The sequence below is a fragment of the Rhinolophus ferrumequinum genome, chromosome 7 (genome assembly GCF_004115265.2).
Source record: "Rhinolophus ferrumequinum isolate MPI-CBG mRhiFer1 chromosome 7, mRhiFer1_v1.p, whole genome shotgun sequence".
Lineage (NCBI taxonomy): Eukaryota > Metazoa > Chordata > Mammalia > Chiroptera > Rhinolophidae > Rhinolophus > Rhinolophus ferrumequinum.
The window spans coordinates 20,750,439-20,770,436 of record NC_046290.1 but is presented as its reverse complement, the minus strand read 5'-3'; the positions used below and the strand labels follow the sequence as shown (position 1 = coordinate 20,770,436).

At 37.4% G+C, this 19,998-nt stretch overlaps 1 protein-coding gene across 1 annotated transcript; it reads right to left on the bottom strand.

Moving 5' to 3' along the window:
- Window positions 1-1,227: 1,227 nt before the first annotated feature.
- C7H5orf22 (chromosome 7 C5orf22 homolog) lies at window positions 1,228-19,909 on the bottom strand. The gene is made up of 9 exons (XM_033111084.1): window positions 19,733-19,909; window positions 18,338-18,483; window positions 16,092-16,241; window positions 13,511-13,940; window positions 11,442-11,504; window positions 10,851-10,972; window positions 8,334-8,400; window positions 6,235-6,374; window positions 1,228-3,248 (listed from the first exon to the last, which is right to left on the bottom strand). Exons 1-9 carry the CDS (start codon window positions 19,820-19,822, stop codon window positions 3,116-3,118), a joined length of 1,341 nt encoding a protein of 446 aa, XP_032966975.1. The 5' UTR covers window positions 19,823-19,909; the 3' UTR covers window positions 1,228-3,115.
- Between the last annotated feature and the right edge of the window lie 89 nt (window positions 19,910-19,998).

Here is a 19,998-nt window from a genome sequence, read left to right as displayed (position 1 = left end):
CCGAGGGGTTCTTGTCCTAAAGGGTTTGCCTGTGTTATTCCTCACAGCATCCTGATGAGCTCAGGGCTCTTATTGTAAGAGGAAGCTGAGACATGGAGGCGGTGACACACGTCGGGCAGTAGCCCTGAGTCTCACCCTTAACCACTGTGCTCTACTGTACTTCAGTCCTCACACTTCCGGTCTCAATCTTGGCAGGATTCGCATCAACTGAGGTGCTAACGGCTTCTCAACAGTGCTGACAGCTGATCGACAGGCTTCAGAGATCCGCTTGCTGCTGAAGAGCATTCTGAAGTTCGAGACATGGTAGGAACGCTCTATCTGGAGGTCAGCTGAGTATTCAAGGAAGGTCTTCAAAGGAAGTGAAAGCGTGCAGCCTCAGCCTAGCCTCCCCCTTTAATGGGCTTCTGCTTCTGAATCACAGGAACCACGTTCACAAAATACTAACGTGTGTGGGGAATGCCAACTTCCTAATCTGCAGTGGTTACGATGCACCTTCCAGAGAGTGGCCAGAACACTCACTGTTCAGAGAACTCTCTCCTAAGCATCAAGGTTTACAGAAACCTTAGTCACAACTTCATTTGTTGAACTCAGATGAGAACACAGGGGAAGATGTCTGGAATCCCAGGAGTGCTGCTAGAACTAGAAAACCAGAGGCTGTGCAGAACCAGTTAGCTCCGAAGCACTAAGAGAGGGTGCTGACTCAGGATGGCCGGGCAGTACGGCCCAGTCCAGTAACGAGTACTTACACAGCTGGTCCTTGCGTATCTCAAGCATTTCTGAAAGATGTCCAACAAATCGCCCTAAGTTTCATGACAGCGCTTTCTCTTAAGATGTATGGTGACTGAGATAATCTTGTACGAACATACTGCTGAATGTAAACTACTGGCAGTAGGGTGGATACACTACCAGCAATCCAGGGCTACCACTGCTAAAACCAAGTGATTATTTGGAGAGAATATCATACAAAGAGTGAAGGACTTTGACCAAGAGCTCCTTGAGAACCTAGAATGCTTAAAGAGATTGAAACTATGCAGGCTTACATTTAAGTCACATTTCTCGAAAAACCTGCTCAAAATCCTATCCTTCAGTGATACCTGTACATAATATAAAACACTGTACTACGGCATTCGTCATTGGTACTTAGAACACCTACAAAGGATGTCATGATAAACTAAATATCTTCCTATTTGAAATGCGCAGAGAACTAACTTACTTAGTTGGTTCTAGTCAACAAGTAGGGGCTGACTTTTATTTTTCCAAGAGAATTACAGAGGATGGGAATGAAACAATCCGAGTGTTCCTACAAAGAAAATGGATGCCCTTTTACTCTGAGTTATAACAATGACGAATCACATCAGTGTTCATGGGATTGTAATAAATGACTATAAAACAGACTCAAGATCACGGCTATGAACACACTGAGATCACATATAATTAGTCCCCAAGTTTGGTTTTAAATCTTTAAAACCTCAACACACCTTTTTACTTCTTTTAGCACACAAAATTAATTTAAATCTATTTACAGAACTCTAATAACAATTTTTCAAAATTTAAAAATAAACAATAGCACTATTTTGCAATTCTGAGAAATAAATCTTTCTGGCACATAATGTTCTATCAAAACGGAAAGTTGAATCAGTTTGCTTTACTTTTCACAACAGAAATAAGCTTTCATAGTATCAGCCTTTGGAAATCAACTCGGTAACAAAAAAAATTCACTGGAAAATATAGAGGGTGCCAAAAAAATGTATACACATGACTTGTATTCATCTTTTGTTAATGATATATATTGAATAGTACAATTTTAATACAGGTTTTTCCTTTCTTAAAATGTGTATATGTTTTTTTGACACCCTCTGTAGAATCATTGGAAAAATGGGATCTGGTGCCATCTACTGAGTGGCAGTGGCAACGTGACCTTGGGTATTAGCCATCAAGTTAGGTAACACAGTATAATTTTAGTTACATGCAACTCAACACATACACATATGGCCAAGGCCCGAAAGTTCCATGCAAAAATGAAAACAATTACTGTGCTGGGATTGAGGAATAACGGATTTTTTTCTTTCTTTAAATGCCATCTTACTTTTTGAAAGAAAAGAAGTGAAGCAGGTAGAAATGATTACTTGAGTATGAGGGATACTGAAGAAGCGAAGACTTTGGCAAATTAACCTAATGAATAGTTCCATGATTAAGAGTGGCTCAAGTAGGGTCTCTAACTCATGGGGAGGCTGGTGGAAGGCATTATTTATGGTAGGCCAGAATTAAGGACTTAAGTTATTCCCCTACTATTTACATAAAGAGCTGGTTTATTTGAGAAAATATCTACCCAGACTGCTGATAAAGTGGCACTTAGGAACCATGATTATCCACACTGACCATCACAGAGGCACAAAAAACCCAGAAGGGTTTTTCTGATGAACAAACTCAAGTTAATTTTTGTTTGGTTGAATTTGTTCAAACAGATTTCCTCAATACCAGCAAGGCTGAGCATTTAGCTAGGGCTGGGCCACAGTCCCAACAGTCTTGGAGAGGTAGACTTCCTGCAGTATTGTCACGGGCTGGCAAGTTTGTTATTTTTGGTGATAGCTTTTGAGAATGATGCCCTCCTGTAAGGCCAGGCCGCCCTGAGAACCGTGAGCGTGCCTGAGACATGGCTGTGGTTGTCCTTTCCTTTCTAACATACCTTATAATCCATAACTTGTTTTTCAGCTGTCCATCAAGAGGGCGGGTGCCTTGTCTATTCTGTTCATTACCATATACCCAGTACTTAATTATGGCTGGCACATGTAAGTGCTCAATAAATGTCACTTGGCTGAGTGAATAAATCACTTAATGAATGAATCTCAGAGTCCAACTGACCTATAGGAAAAGGGAAAAAAACCCTCACAAAAGTGAAGACAGTTATAGAAAAAAGATAAGCAACATTTCCATCAATTGGGGGTAAACTTGATGCCAAAAAATTGCCATCATTCAACAACTGATGATACCTGAAAGATTTTAAGTGAAAGTTAATATAAAAACAAAGTGTTCTCTGGAAGACTCCTTTACAAATAAGTTAATGAAAACCCTGTTACTACATCAAGATGTAATAGGAGCCTAGTGTTTTGTTGTTTCAAGATGGAGAAGACTCCGCTGAATACACCAGGTGAATGTCTAGCGTCCCATACAAAGAGCGTAGCACATTGAGGACTTTTTCTTGAATGGTGTCAACTTGCTCAGAAGGACAGTAATCATCCAGACTTGACCTGGGACCAAGAGAAAGAAAAAGAAAAATACATGTAAATAGGATGAGATCATACTGTGCAGTGATGAAAAGCCTGCTTTTGTTGATTTCAGTGTGAACAGAAATGCAAGTGTGTTGAATTGTGGAATAATAACACTGAAAGCTACTAAACATTTACTCTATGTCGGGCACATTACACAAATTATGTTCTTTTATCTTCTCAGCCACTCTATGAAATCAAAAGTCTTACGGAATCTGAAGCAGAGAAAGATGAACCTACACAGGTCATATTGCTAGTAGCTAGTAAGCGCTGGTGACGGGATTCGAAGACATACGGCTCATTTTCAAAGCATGAGCACTTAATCACTAGACCGTTGTTTCCCTGAAAGGAAGATGCTGCTTGAGAACACTGTGGCTTATTATCTCAGTGACTGGGCAGCCTTCTCGTTCTTTTATTATGTGAACGTTAAGAGCTAGAAATTGTGACGGTAGAGGCTTTCCAATTGATAAGAGGGTCCTGCTTCTAAAAACAATTTGTCAATTACACAAGTGTACAGGATTGTCCAAAATGAAATGTGGGGATGTGCTGGTAATGAGATTAGTTTTCTAGGCAGTATTGAGAAAAGAGCCATGTGAGATGAGGCAGAAATCGGTATTTTGGGAGTCTTTCTAGAATCTCCACCTACAACTTGAGTGGCCAGGCAGTTACAATGTCACTGACAGTTACAGCTGGATTAAGATCTGAAATGATTTGACCAGTGTCTCCTGGTTCTAAACTGGGATAAAAAAGCAATTTAGAGGGAAGGACTGGAAAGAGTGGCATAGAAATCTTTATAGAAGGAAATGGAATTAGTTATCTAGCCTGCTCCATATCACAAGTACTATTTTAGAACTAAAGAAATAATCTGTAAGACTTCTGATAAACTAATCCATTCTCTGGTGACCAGTATTTTTGAGGCTTAATGTAAATGTTTAACAAATAATACAGAACAATTTTAAATTATTAAATACTGTCCATAAAGACTTTAATAAAGTACCATATATAACATTAATTTATAACAAATAAGGGGTACTTAAATGCTTTCAAAAAGATTTCTGGCCTCTTTAACACTATTAAAGTGGTTCTTCATGGGAGCTATCCTCAAGAGGGAATTTTGGAAATCTGTAGGTACATTTGTGATTGTCAAATCACAATTAGGGGGCTGGGACAAGAGGGCAGGGCTGCAAGAATGCTTGCAATATGCAGGATACTTCTGCAATAAGAATATGAGTAATTGTCCTGTGTCCTGCATACTTCCCAAAGTCCCTCAAAGAGCACTCACCTAAGTGAACAACTGTTTCCTGTTTTTAATTTTTTGAACCTAGAATTTAACACTCTTCTAAAATGAAAAAAGTATTTTTGAAAATGCATTCATCTGAACTAAATTTTCCAGAAATGCAACTAACTACTCTCTCAATTGAGGGAAGACTGGACTTTAAATTCAGGACTTTCAAAGAGGCTGTTGACTAGGAAAACCATGTCACCACGGCAGCATTATTCATGGTATTTGGCCCAAGCGACATGGGAGAATTTTTGTGAAGATACAAGTCTAGTGTGGCATTTTAATACATATTACTTCTTATTAATTACTTTCATTTCTCCTTTACGCTACAATATTTGTGTGTGTGTATACATATAGAAACATACGCTTAGGTTATGTATATGTAGGTTATTGCTATAGACTAAAAGTTTGTGTCCCCCCCAAATTTGTATGTTGGAACCTAATCGCCAAGGTGATCACATTTGGTATGGCCTTTGGGAGGTGATTGGGTCATGAGGGTGGAGCCCTCAGGAATGAGATCAGTGCCCTTACAGAAGAGCTCCTTCACCCCTTCCACCGTGCGAGGTTACAGGGAGAAGACAGCTGTCTATGAACCAGGAAGCAGGTCCTCAGTGTGACACTGCACCTGCTGGTGCTTTCGTCTTGAACTTCCCAGTCTCCAGGACTGTGAGCAATACATTTCTATTGTTTGTAAGCACGAGGTCTATGGTATTTTTGTTACTGCAGCCTGAACAGATTAAGACAATTAATTATATTATCTATATATTATGTATAATATCTCTATATATTTAAATTATGGATGTATGTAAGCTAGATTATTGATGAATTTTGTTTCAGGATGGTAAAAGGACGTTACAAAATTTTTGTCATAAAATATACAAATATTATTTGCCTGAGTATTTAAAGTACTTATTTTAGAATCTTACAGTTCTAAATAAAACCAGCCCAAAGATTACCATGGAAAAGAACGTTTTATAAACTGCTGTAACTATTTAGCACAGTAGTATATTCAAATTTAAAACACGGCAGCAACTACTATTCCTCTGTAGGACACAGAAATGGGAATTCCTGTGTTCATCTGAATAACATCACCAACTTCAAAGACAAGATAACATGCTGTTTGCCCACCATTACTGATAGGAAAGAGAAGATACATCTGAAATTTGAGCTGGTAGATTAAAAAAAAAAAGAGAAAAGAATTTTGTATTAGTGATCACTAGATTCATTTGAGATTGTAATAAATTTCCTACTGCTACTGTTAACAATTAACACAAACTTAGTGGCTTAAACCAACACAAATTTACTGCCTTATAGCTTTGTCAGAGGTCTGAAGTCCTGAAATAAAGGTGCTGACAGCACTTCTCTAGGCTCTAGGAAAGAATCTGTTTTCTTGCTTTTTTAACTTCTAGAGGCTACCTGCATTCATTCCTTAGCTTGTGGCCCCAACCTCCATCTTCAAAGCCAATAGCCTAGCATCTTCTAATCTCTGATTCTGACCCTCCTGCCTCCTTTTTATAAGGACACTGGGCCCACCCATATAATCCAGAATAATCTCCCATTTCAAGATCCTTGAGTTAATCGACATCTGCAAAGTCCCTTTTGCCATATAAGCCAATACATTCACAGGCTCTGGAGAGTGGGAAGTGGACCTCTTTGGTGGGCCGTCATTCAGGCTACCACACTTACCTTGCAATTGTCACAAGAGTAGGTTTTGGTAAATTTTTCAGTAAATAATATACAGATTGAATAAGATCCTCAATTTCTTGTTCTGTGCTGATATGGTGAGGAAGTTCTGAATAATCACAGGTTAGACCAGCCTGGTGAACCTGAAAATAAGACCATTAAAAATTACACTGTAGAGCTCTGTTGTTTTTAGAACATACTTTAACCATTAACGGCTTTGCTGACAAATCTTTAAATACTTTTGTGAATTTAGATTGTTTTTTTCCTTAATGATATTTATGCCATAGAAATTATCTATTCTCTCAAGTATGGAAGAGCTGGCTTATACACCTGATTGGGCTTGATTCCTTTTCTAGAAATAATTCTTTAACTACTTCTTTATGTTATCATTATGGATTTATTCAAGTTCTGTCTTTACTTGAGTCTATTTTGACAACTCACATTTTCTAGCAAATTATCCATTTCACTTACATTCTAAAAGCTGATATAAAACTGTGTATAATATTCTCACCTTATCTTTTCTTCCAATTTATTATTTTATTTACTTTTTAAATACATGCACCCAGTACTATATGCAAAGCTTCAAGGGGATACAAGGGAAAGTCTTCCTCTTCTCTTATTTAACCCACTGTTACCAGTTTCTTGTGTATGCTTTATGTATGAGGTGATCAAAAAATACGGTGAATGTTTAAATTTTAGAAAGTTTATTACAGTAAAAGACACAATGGCATTAACCCCCCCACTTAAACTACTCCCCCTCACTTCGAATACACTTATCCCATTGTTCCCACTTTCTGAAGCAGTTCTGGAAGTCCTCTTTCACGAATGTCTTTAGTTGTGCTGTCGTGGCTGCCTCGATGTTCTGAATTGATTCAAAATGTTTACCTTTCATGGTCATTTGACTTTGGGGAAGAGCCAGAAGTCACATGGTGCCAGATCCTGTGAATAAGGTGGACGAGGACACACCATAATGTTTTTATTTGACAGAAATTGCCGTACCAGAAGTGATGTATGATGCAGAGTGTTGTCATTATGGAGGATGAAGACACTCATGAAAGAGGACTTCCAGAACTGCTTCAGAAAGTGGCAAGAATGATGAGGATGAGTGTGTTTGAAGTGAGGGGGAGTATTTTGAGGGGGATTAAGGGCAATGTGGCTTTTACTGTAATAAGTTTTTTTTTAATGTAAGCATTCATCATATTTTTGGATCACACCTTGTGTAAGCACATACTACTGATATCTATATACATATGTTTTAAATGTAAATGACTGGGTGTTCCAGTCTCAGCACCAAGCTAAATATGCCTGAAAGCTAGAAGTGGCTCACAAACTGACATTTTGCTGCTTTTGCTTGAACACTTTGAAAACTGGAACCCAAATATGTCACAGTTTTGCTTAGCGTACATAAGAGCAAAGCACAGAAAAAACACTAATCTGCTATTTTATTGGAGGTTCTGGATAAACATCAAAGATTTAACTGGCAGTGATCCGTCAATGTAGTAAAATGACAGACTCTGTATGTCCTTTTCTACTAAACTGATTAAAACACTTATGTTCTAAATCCGCAGCTATAGGCACATATTTGATTACATAATCCGCAACTGAGCCCATGCCATCCCTTCTCTCAATAAACAGTGTACAAACCATCCATCCCCAAATGCAATGGAATGAAATTGCATTTGCCAGAGAATCTTCTTTTGTTTTTGTTTGGTTTTTATAATCAGAAGTTTACAGAAAGGAAAGAAAGAAGGAAAGGAGTAAAAAAAAAAAAAAAAAAAAAAAAAAAGAATCAATAAAGAAAAAACAACTTTAGAAATTGTATATTTTCTTTTCTCTGGTGAGGGGAGATCTGACCATTGACAAAAACAGAACAAAAAAACACAGCACTTTTGCTTCATAGATAAAACTGGGAAAGTACATTTTTCCTAGAAACTGATATGTGTTCTATCGTCTAAAAAGTGTGTTATTTTTTAAAAAGTAATTTTTTCACACTCCCCAGAAACACAAATAAAAGTGAATCACTTTAAGAGAAACCACATTTTTCTACCCAGAAAAATGCCTTTGGAAAGGTTCAACTTTATACTTCAATTTAAAATATTTACCATTTCATAGTCTGGCACTTCCATCCGTTTTTTCAAACTCTGTACAAGTGGAACTAGGGATTCCATTCTGGAAAAAAGCCACCCCTCAATTAAACATCACACCACCTCAACCAAAATTACAGTAGCCAATGATACATTACCCTTAAAATTTACCATTAACAATGTTTCATATGATTCTTGGGACATGAAAGATAAAGCTATTCAAATATCATCTTAAATATCAAGAAATAAATGTTCCCTGCTGTTTTCTTATCTAACGATCACAGATTGTTAAAGGCTGAAAATTAGCACTCAAGAAACTGAGATTTTCCTTTTCTTTAAAAACGGAAGTTCTGTGACTTTAAAAATTATTTTGATCAGCAAGAAAACTAAGTGTTTTTAGCACATTCTGGTGGAAGAAGATAGTTTCCTGAAAGATTTTAAAAAACATTAAGGTCCTATTTATTGACATATACAATTACAACAGGAAATGTTCTACTTCATCTGATATAATAATGATGGTGCTTTTATTTAATTCCGGTGGAACTCTTTGGAAGCCCTGATTAATGAATGAATGATTCTAGTATTTCAATGCCCCCTCCACCAACATCCACTCATCTGCTGGGAGGGAAAAGAAAGAAAAAAGGGGCATGGAGGTCTATCTGTCCACTCACCCTGTTACTTCTCCCTCTTTATTAACGACACTTGCTGCGGTTCTGGGGCCTAATCACCCACTTCTTCTACTTCCTGAGGAATACTGAACTCTTCTTCATGACGAAGGTCTGGCCCTTTAAGGGCATGGCAAGTTTGGGGAGATTTTTCTTGCTGTCCCACCTACTTTTCCTTTGTGTTAGTCTCCCCTTCCCCATGCCATTGTTGTAGTTTCCTTGTGTCTGTGACAGAATTCCCTGCAGGCGATGAAGCGCTCCGTGGGCATGCTCAGCAGGCACAGTGGGTTTCGGTGGAAGGTGGTCCCATCTATGGGCTAGACTCAGGATTCTAAGGTTTTCAGCCTATTTTTTTGGTTTTAAGTTTTACACTTAAGAAAGAAAAAGTTTTAAACTTAGCTTGAGACGTCAAAAAAAAAAATCATAAAGTAGTAGGTACTCTTCAGTATTTCTGGAAAGAACCATGTTCTGTGACTTATTTCTATATTTCCTTCTTCCATCATAATTCCAAAAAGCAGGGAATCAGTTTTACAATTATCTCCTTATACTGAAGAGAAAAAGCATTAACTGACACTAAAGTGCCGGGTTAATATTTACTGATGTGATTAATACTATCATGGCTTATTCTTCCAAACCAATGCTTTCCTTAGCGATAGTAAAGTTTCATGACATTTATATTTCAGGGATGTTTCTGAATATTTTATTTTTAAGTAAAAATTACACTGAATGTTTTGAATAGGTGATACATACACAGAGCAAAAGCTCTTTCTCCCTCTTATACTTCGTCTAGCCACGTAATTCCTCTCTCCAGAGGTAACCACTTTTCTAGTTTCTTCTGTATTCTTCTAGAGAGCTGATGAATTATTTTCAATAACCATGATATAACAAATCTTAGTTCTAATGACATTGGTACCATGATTCTAACTCTCTGTTTTATGCTGCTATCTTATGACTGGTTTCTTACATTTACATTGTGGAGAATAATCTCAGTTAGTTTGTGGGAGAACAATTTGAAAATAAGCTAGTTCTGATATTCTATGGTCCTGGGGACAAAAAGTTTGTGTCTGATACTTTAATTTTAGTTTCCTGGCCCTTTGAGTTTATAAAAAGAATTATTTTAGAGAGAAGTATGTTATTTATGTCAATATTCTTTCAAACTGGCATTAATACTAAAGGCATTCTTTACCCCAACCCCCAAATCAACAAATGATCACTCCAAAAATGCTTTTCATATTTTCAAGGTAGGTAACACCGAGAGAACTGGCCAAATAAATGACCTGATGAAAACCCCAGCTTTTAAATCTTGCACCCTGATGCCAGGGGCAGCTTGAAAATAAACTCTTCCACAGGTAGTTGGGTTGCCCTTAAAAGGAAGCAAGTTTTCACATTATAATTTACCTGTCTAGTAACTTTTCTAGTGATAGGTTCGTTTTTTTTTTTTCTTATTCCACTTAGACAGGGACTATCTTACTCCTCTTTAATCCTCCATAAAACCCAGCACCACATCTTATCCATACAGCAGGAGCACAGTTACCACACAGTGACTAAAAGCATACCCCTTCCTATGTGATTTTGGCAGCTTAACCTCTGCGCCTTCGTTTCCTCATCGATACAATAGACATAATAATAATGAAGCTATAAGATGGTTGTAAGGAATAAATGAGATAAGGAAGGAAGAAAATCCTTCCTTTTTTTCCTTAATCTCAATACTGGTAACATAGAAAACACTCAATAAATGCTAACTATTGTTAGTATATTTGTGTTGAAATTTAATAATAATTTTTAAAAAATAATTTGTCTAGTTAATCTAGCAATATATCTAGGACTGAAATATAGTAGAGTTAGAGGAAAAAATGTTTGAAGGTCTTACCCAGGGTTTGAAGCCCATTTCTGTACAGTTTCTTCATCATCACCATCACACAAATCAGCAAAAGTCGCTTCTAAATCTTCTAATTGGTGAATTCGAGTATCAACACAATCTACCAAATCTTCCTTTAAACGTATGGAAAAGACGAGATTATAGTTATTCTTTCAAAAACAAGTGAAATCCCCTTAAAATAAAAATCTTAGTTCAGGGGGCGGCTGGTTAACTAACTCAGTTGGTTGGAGCACAGTGCTCTTAACAACAAGGCCACTGTGAGCTGCGCTCTGCACAACTAGATTGAAACAACTACTTGATTTGGAGCTGATGGGTCCTGGAAAAACACACTTAAAATAAATAAAAGTTAAAAAAAAAATGTAGCATTTAAAAAAAAGAAAACACAAAACAAAACTCAGTTCAATTAGTTAATGTATGATTTTTCAAGCGTTAATAATCATGGGCTTCCTCAGCCCCCCCCCCCCCCCCCCCCCCCCCCCCCCCCACACACACACTTTGGACAGTTTTGAGAGACTGTAATAAGCTGTAAAATATTATTAGATATATGATAGATAAAACCCAAAAGAAGTAAACGGAGGATACCTCTGTCAGGTGGATGCCAGGCTTTTTAAATTGGTACAGCTGTTGTAAGATTTTGTATTCCTCCTAAAAATAAAAAAAAAAAAAATCCATATACTAGGGGAAAAAATTTTTTTTAAGTGTAAAAAGGCTGTGATACAAATAGATCTTAGATAATTATTTAAAGATTAGTCTGGGAAAATCAGGCAAAATGTGTAATTCATATTTCAGTGTAAGTATTATCATTCCTTCAGGGTAACTATCCATGTAGGCATGATATGAATGTATAAAAATTCGCTATGGAAGATGACTTGATGACTAATGGGTAATGAGGTGAAAATATTTCTAATAATAGTCCACTCTAAAAATGAATACATCCTAGATCTAAACAGATTTTAGCTCTTTATAGAAAATACACGTATCTTTAATAACAACAAAACTCTCCATGTTTACTTCGTAGCCCTTTCCCTAGCCACAGAAGAGAATTCTGGAGTACAGATACTGGATGCAGAAACAATGGAAGGATGCCCGCTACATATAGACTTTGCAGAAGACTGTCTCCCCTTATTTAGCACAGCTAAATAACCCTATTATAGGTGGGTATATCTAGCCCAATTACCCTAAGGAGTATTGTTAGGAAGAGGTTATACGCAAGAGCTAATTAAGCCTAATTTGTGGCACTGTCTTCCACATCCTGAATTGAGTATAGTTATTACTTTGATTTTATACTTGAAGAATCTTTGGGTCAGAAAGGTTAAGTAACTTTCCCAAGGTCACACGGCTAATAAGCAGAAGTAACAAACATAATTTAACTCTGACTACTGAATATGCTCTTAAGAAAAGGTAAACAACTGCTTTCTTTGCAATATTTAAAAAAAGATATTAAATGATAAGTATAATATAATACATGCTCTTTTCAAAAAGTTCCATAGTACCAAAGGGTAGTAAAGGATATAAAAATCTCCACTTTCCCAGGTTTCCTGATAGCACTGGAAAAGGAGTAACTGCCATTAAATTTCTTAATCAAACTTTTAGAAATTTTCATTGCAAATATTTGGTGAGTATATCTGTAGGATAAATGCCTGAACTTCGGTTCTTCAGCCTCCAGGTATGCCCATTCTTCAAGTTTCCTAAGTACTTCTAAGGTCATTTCATAATTCTGAGAGCTGGCGGTTAGTCACTGGCTCCATGTACAACCGCAGGAAAGAAACAGGGTGATTTTTCTTCCTTATTTCTATGTTGGGAGAGCACTCTAGGTACAGGATATACTAAATCCTCAAATCTCACCTATTTTTAATCAGTACCTGGTAGGTCTTTGTCAATTGAGACAAATCGTAATGGCATTCAATGTGTGTACAGAATAACGATTGTAAAGTGCAACATCATCATTAAAAATTAAATACTGAACTTGAGTAGAAAAAAGAGTTAATTTGAATCCCTCCAAAACAGATCTGTAACAACTTCCCAAATGTTACAGTAAGCAGACATATGTGCCCATAAAATGCACCTAAGAAAGCTCATTTGGATCGTGAATTTATCAGTTGCTTAAACACATGGTTCCGTTTCAGATCCATGCACATACTAACACTGCCTGGTGGTGTGCACTTAGGATCTGCTGAGGTGCCCTACAGATCACAGGCCTGAATCATTAGCTGCAAATAGGACATGTGTAATTAGGCACCTTATTGTTCAGTGAAAAATTTGCCACACAGGGTTTTCTCTACATAGACAATTACTGGAAAGATACCCCAAAAAACTGGCCACACAGGGTTTTCTGAGGTAAGAAACTCAGGGAATGGGGATGGGATAAGACAGTGACATTCTTTAATGTACACACTTCCTTCTACTGTATGATTTTTTCCAACCACTCATGTACACATCACTCAAATTAATAAATGCAAAATAATACAGACTATCTGGAGCAGGGATCAAGTTATATACTTTTAAAGGGTTTGAGAAAACAACAAGGAAGAATACGTGAGAGACCATATAGAACCCCCAATAAAGTAATGACTATCTGGCTGTTTGCTGGTCCCTGATCTAGAGAAATGTCATACAATTCTCAAGGTTTGCTTTAAAAACACCACATTTACCTGTGTGAACATTTCTTTGAAGGGATTCTTGACTGAAAAAAAATCTAGGTCAATATCTAACACAAATGCACCCCCTTTCTTCAAAGTTTCCAGCATTTCTCCAGTGCTGATTGCAGCCTGCGGGTCCTGGCTTTCAGGAGAACATGAACATGAAGGTCCAAGGCAAGTCTGTCCCCTTCTCTGTGTCACTGTGTCCTTTTCCAGTCCTTCTGAATGAGAGTCACAGTTAGTAGAGGCAGTGTTTTCTGCATCTTCCAGTGCTAGCTTTGGCTTCTTAGCAGAAGACACTGCATCATTTTCTTCTTCATTGTTACAGAGTTTATATGGCTTTACCATAATTACATCCAATTGTAAAGGTTTTTGGTTCTCTAGCTGGTCTTCAGTTACATAAAGACCATCACTTAGAAAGTAATGATCTGTACTTGTAACCCTGGATTAGAGGAAAAAACTATTTTAAAGATGAATGGACACATTAGCTGACATTCCCTAAAGCATTTCCACAGTACTGCAGAACAATAAGGACATATTTGACAAAAACTGACTGTTGTCTCTAATATTTGTATTGCCTGTTCTTCTGTAGAAATAGTGTTCCCCAAATTTTTAGCTGGGCACACAATTTCCCAAATTAAAATCTCTATCACAGTCTGTGTTGTAGCTACGTGTGGCTATCTGATGAAGTTCTGGCCAGAGGCTATCAATGTCAGAGAACTATGAAGAGCCATGCTCTCCCTTCCTCACCGACAGGCATATGACACGGAAGTGGCAAGCCACCTCGGACTATGAGGACGAAGGCAACGTCCTAGATATGGTGTTGCAAGACAGAGGAACTGGGGTTGTCTGAACTACAGAACAGCAAGTAGGCCCTGGACTGCGTGTGGGAAACTCTAACATGAGAAGAAAGACATGATGCTGTTTAAGCCAGTGCTCTGGATCTCTCTAATACTATTGCAAACTTGCTCCAAAAAAATCACTTAAGAGAAAAATTACATCTGGAAATAATTTCTCTTAATAGAAACTCTCTCTGATGTATTTCAAAACATCATTAAACTTCATACAGTCATAATATTTTAATATGAAAAGCAACTTAAAACAAATCTTGTACACATGCAGAATGCATTTCCTAAGTTGCAGATTTCTGATTTTAGACACAGCGGTATGCTCTTAGTTTTTCAACTATATTTATTATGCCTTGGTTACTATGAACAGTGGAATCAAATGCTTCTTCCGGAGACAGACTCTATCCAAATAAAATAATAGTTAATATTTATTTCCCACCTACCCTACTCCAACATATGTAGCCTTAAATTAAAAATAGAATTGTACAAAAAACGTTTAATGATGCATTAAAACTAATGTGCATTCTTATTAAAAACTGTAGCATCCTAAGAAAGACAAAGGCTGTACCCCCAAACTTAAATCTGTATTCTTCTTTAAAAAGTTTTACTTTGTATCAGTACAAACGTCTATATTCTTCAGATTGCGTATCTATATGTATGTGAGTCTTTCCCATAATTTTTCACTTGGATTAAAATCATGAGGTATCAAAATAGTCTTAATAGCGTTACTACACATTAAGTTTCAAATTCTGTTTCAGATTGCTCAAAATTATTTGATTCTGCAGAAACCTGTTACAGGTTAAACTAGGCCATCTCACTGCAGTACTCAATAAAACACCATCACTCTTTCACATACACCCGTAATATGGACAAGCCTTATTTATTTAGTATTATATCCTCAATAAATATTATTTTCAAGTATACACAACAGTTATTTGCGCACTTGAGAAAACATACGAAAGCTAATTAATTATATGATTAAATCAGAAGTAAAAAGCATCATTTTCGATGAGCAAGACTGTATTTCCTTTTTAGTGTATTACCATTTCATCCCACGAAACTTCAGGTTATAGAAAGTTATGGTTCCACTGTTTAAAACATTCACCCATCACAAGAGAGTTTAGAAGTCAAGATCATTCTGATACTTCTAAAGATATTATAGTGTCACAAGATAAACAAAAAATTAGTTATATATACAAAAGTACTTGCACATGTAACTCAAGTCAGAGGATCAAATTTAATTTAGATAAGTTAATTATCTAAAGATAATCATATTAATACAATTAAAACCCCAAATCTATTTTTCAGCCATTGGATTTATTAAAAAAGACAAAAAAACAAAGTGAGGTAATTTTGCTTTTTCACTGCTAATCGTTTCATTCAGCAAACAATAGTTATATTGGAAGGAAATGGTAAAATGTATCAGTAAATATGTATATAAGTCTAAAGGTACTTCAGTGATTTAATGGAGTTAGTCATCAATGGAGCCAAAATTCCAGAGGATGAAAATCATGTTATTCAAAAATGAACTTGACCAACAACAAAATATAAATGGTGTGGTGTGTGAAGAAAGTCAAGAGACTTGAAAACTTGTTCCTGGTGTTTTGAGAACTCTTTTTAGAAGAGCTAAGGCTTAATCTCACCCTATTTGTGTGTAGAGATAATTATTAAATTATTACAGGAATCCAAAATAATATATAAGAAGCAATCAACCTCTTTCATACTCATAAATATGAGGAAATTACCTGATTGTTGTGGTAGAAATGTCTTTGCCTACTGAAAAGTGATGTTTGCCCTCTCTGATTTGCTGAGCCCACGTGGGATGAAGCCATATTATATGAGAAAAATGGCCAGCATACACTGCAGGCATAATCCAATTCTCAATACTTAATTCTCTGGAAAAGAAATAGAGAGGAAGAAAGAAAACTATTAGTGAGTAATTTTTTTCCCCAATGTAATTTCATTCACCACAATATTTTAAGTAGTAAAGGTGAAACAGTTAAAAAAAATAGGAAATGAAGAATAATGAGTTTGATACAAAGGAGAAAATGTGTGTTCTAAGGGACCTTGAGGGGTTCCTGAGACCTTTTCTGTGACCATCAGTTAAAAACAATTTTCCTAAAGCATTCTTTCCTAAGGCATTTTTTCCCTTTTTCATTGTATTGACATTTGCACGGATGTTGCAAAGCAACCTGGTGGCTTGATGTCCTAAGATTAATCAAAGCGACGGCATCAAACTCTACTAGTAGTCATCGTATTCTTCACTACGAAGCACTAACACTCGCTCCCCCCCCCACCAAAGCTAGTTTCACGTATGAATGTCTGTCCTTCATGATTAAACCTTGATCCTGAGTATACATTTAAAAATATTTCGTGTGGCAAAATGAGAAGTATACAGAAAGTACTTCTACTACATACTTTGAAGTACAATAGTTGTCAAGAAAAACCACTCGTGATTCAATTGCAAGCTAAACACCGTTTTTCTTGAAAGAAAGACGGATTGATAAACCGTGGTTATTCAGACTTGAATGAATCTGAATTGTTAGATTCTATAGTCCCACTAAGCTTTAAGAAACTACCACTTGTCAAGCGTTCGTATAGTATTAAAGAATATTCACAATTATCTGAAAAGGCTATGAAAATTCTTTTCCTGAATTTTTTTCATATTCTTCCACCGACAACATACGACAATAGACTGAATGCATTAGCAGATATGAGAATCCAGCCGTCTTCTATAAAGGCAAATATTAAAGAGGTTTGCAAAGATTTAAACACTGTTACTCTTCTTACTAAATTCTTTTGCTTTACAAAATGTATTTGTTTTCATAAAAAATACTGTTATTTTGAAATGAATTAATATTTTCAACGTTTTTCTCAGTTTTAACTTCAAATATGGTAAATATCAATAGCTATGACCCATACTAAAGAAAAGCTCAATAATTTTTAAGGGTATACAGGAATCTTGAGACTAAAAAGTTTAAGAACTATTATTCTATGACTAACTGTACAGTCTGCATACCTGCTTCATTATTCTTTTCAACTTCTAAAATATAACACCTCTAAATATAAAAGAGAGTAAAGACAATGGCAGATGTACCATTTCTTTAGAAATTAGTGCTCTGAACTGGAATTTTGGAAAAAGTCAAATGTAGTAGGCTAAAATTAATTAACACAAGCATTTATCTTTTAATTTTATATTATAACAAGAAAATTACTGCTATGTTACTTTTTATATTGTACAAGTAGGCTACATTCTAACAAATATGTACATAAAGAGACAGCAACAGAATTTGGGGGAACTTTCTTACAGAAGAGAGGTTAGTAAGTCATTATTTACAGCTACATTAGGTATGATCCTTCCTGCAGAATGGAATAAAAATGACCAACTTCACTTCTACCTTTATGGTTCTATATAACTGAAAAGTCGGTAGGGTTTGTGACCTGAAAATAAACAAATTGGGAGGTTGGAAAAATATAATACTGGAAGGAAAGATATACAAATGAAAGATGTGTTGCCTATACAATTACTGAACTATGTGTTTAAAACACATTTTCTTGTGACTCAGTATTCAGACTTTTCAAGTGGAGAGGAAGGGAGAACTGGCTCAGATAACTTCTAAAGTTTCTTCTATTTCTAAAATTCCATATTCCAAAGAAGAGGTTGGCACACATTGGCTGGGCTTCCTGTTTTTGTAAATAAGGCTTTATTGGAACACTGTCACAGCCATTTGTTGACATGGTGTCTACGGATGCTTTCACACTACAAAGGCAGAGATAAGTCGTTGCAACAGAGACCATATGGCCAGCAAGCCTAAAATATCTACTACCTGGCTCTTGAAGAAAAAGTTTGTTAACACTTGCTCTAAATAAAATAAAAAAGGCAAACAAAACAAAAACAAACTCATGAGATTAAGTCTATTTCTCTTAATTATCACCTACTGCAAATTGTATTTCAAGCACATAAAAGATCATTAACAAAATCATATATTACCCGAAAAGAGTGTCCTTGTCAAACACTGTGTCAGCTGGCATATTCACAGGAATAAGCAGGTCTGGGTGTGAATCAAAATGCACAAAACTTATATTACTGGCAGGAAGATGCTTTGAGCCAATGGCTCGGTATATAAAAGGCAGAACCTGTAAAAGACACATGCACACATTCAGAATTGGCACGGAAGTGATGAGAATACACTCAACTGCAGACTGAAGATCAATGCTACACATAACTGCACATAATCTGAAGCAACTAAGTGGTTAAAAAGGAGGAAAATATATGTAGGAAAAAGTGTTCATTGAAGATGATTTGGATAATGACCTCAAACTTTGTTTCCTCAGAACTTCCAACGTGGACCTCCAAAGGCTTTAAGGGATATCTGTCCCTTGCTGCTATCCTGCCCCACAACAAACCCAACAGATAACGTGAGGATGGGTCGGGCTGGCGCTCAGAAATAACCTGCTAGTTAATAATACACGTTCCGGCATTAGCAACGTGTTCAAGCCACCCAGGGTCTCCGGGCCTTTTCCATATTTCAGGAAGGTGCCGTACAGCTCTTTGTCCTGTTCCAGTCTCTGCAGTTCCAGGGTTAAGACTGAATTTGAAAGCACCGCCTAACCCACCGCTTGCTCTTACTCTCAGGCCCATACACGTTATCTCCAGGTCCTGAGAAACCCAGCTTCAACTGCCTTCCTCTCCTCTTGCTGCATCCATAAATCCGAAAGTACCCTTTTCCTCTTTCCCAGAAAACTCCCTAGGCCTATTAATGCCACCTAGAAAAAAATTAGAAAAAAAAGTCTTACATCCATGGCCTTCCATGTAGGCTTCTAGAAGTCTACATTAAGGCACCATTTTAGCTATTCTGCCATAAAAATAGAAAATTAGCACTGCCATAAAAATAGAAAAGATCTTTAGTGTTTCTAAACGTGGGGCATCATGTTAAAAAAGTGAGGTACACGCTATGCACACAATACTAACGGCCCTAAGAGTGCTACGACGGTTGTCCCCATTTCACAGATGACAACCCGCATTCTTTACAAAAAGCCTCCCACCTACACAGGACTGTGATGGAGACGCCGGGGCACAGCTGGAAGCCTGCGCTACGGTGCAGGTTAAGGACTCGGGGCTCTGCAGTAAGGCTGCCGGGTGCGAATCTTGACGTCACCAGTTGTTGGTTGTGGGACTTTTGGGCCAGAGTCAAATGAGGTTGCCCGACGCACAGTAATCGCCCCATAAACGTCAGCGCTTATCTTTCCAAGTTAGCTTCTAAGGTAGGTTTGGTGTTCTCCCCCATTGCAATGCAACTCGCGGGCATAACAGATTCTGGTTCTCTCTCTGGCCTCCTCCGCCCTCGCGCGATTCTGCCCCAGCGCCCAACAGCCGTCCGCTCACCTCCTGATGATCCTCCACCACCCACACCGGGAGCTCCGGGTAGCGTCGGAGGCTAGCACGCTCTCCCGCGGAGTCACTCATGTTTTCCATGCAGCAGCGAGCGCCCCTGCGAGACCAGGACGCGGGGACAAAGATCCGGGAACGCCAGAGAGGAGGGGCCGCCACTCTCCCCGGCTGGAAACACACGCTCACCCGGTTGCGGTTCCCTATTGGAGGACGTAGAGGGCAGGAGGCGGGCGCCGGAGGGTCCAACGAGGGCGATTGGC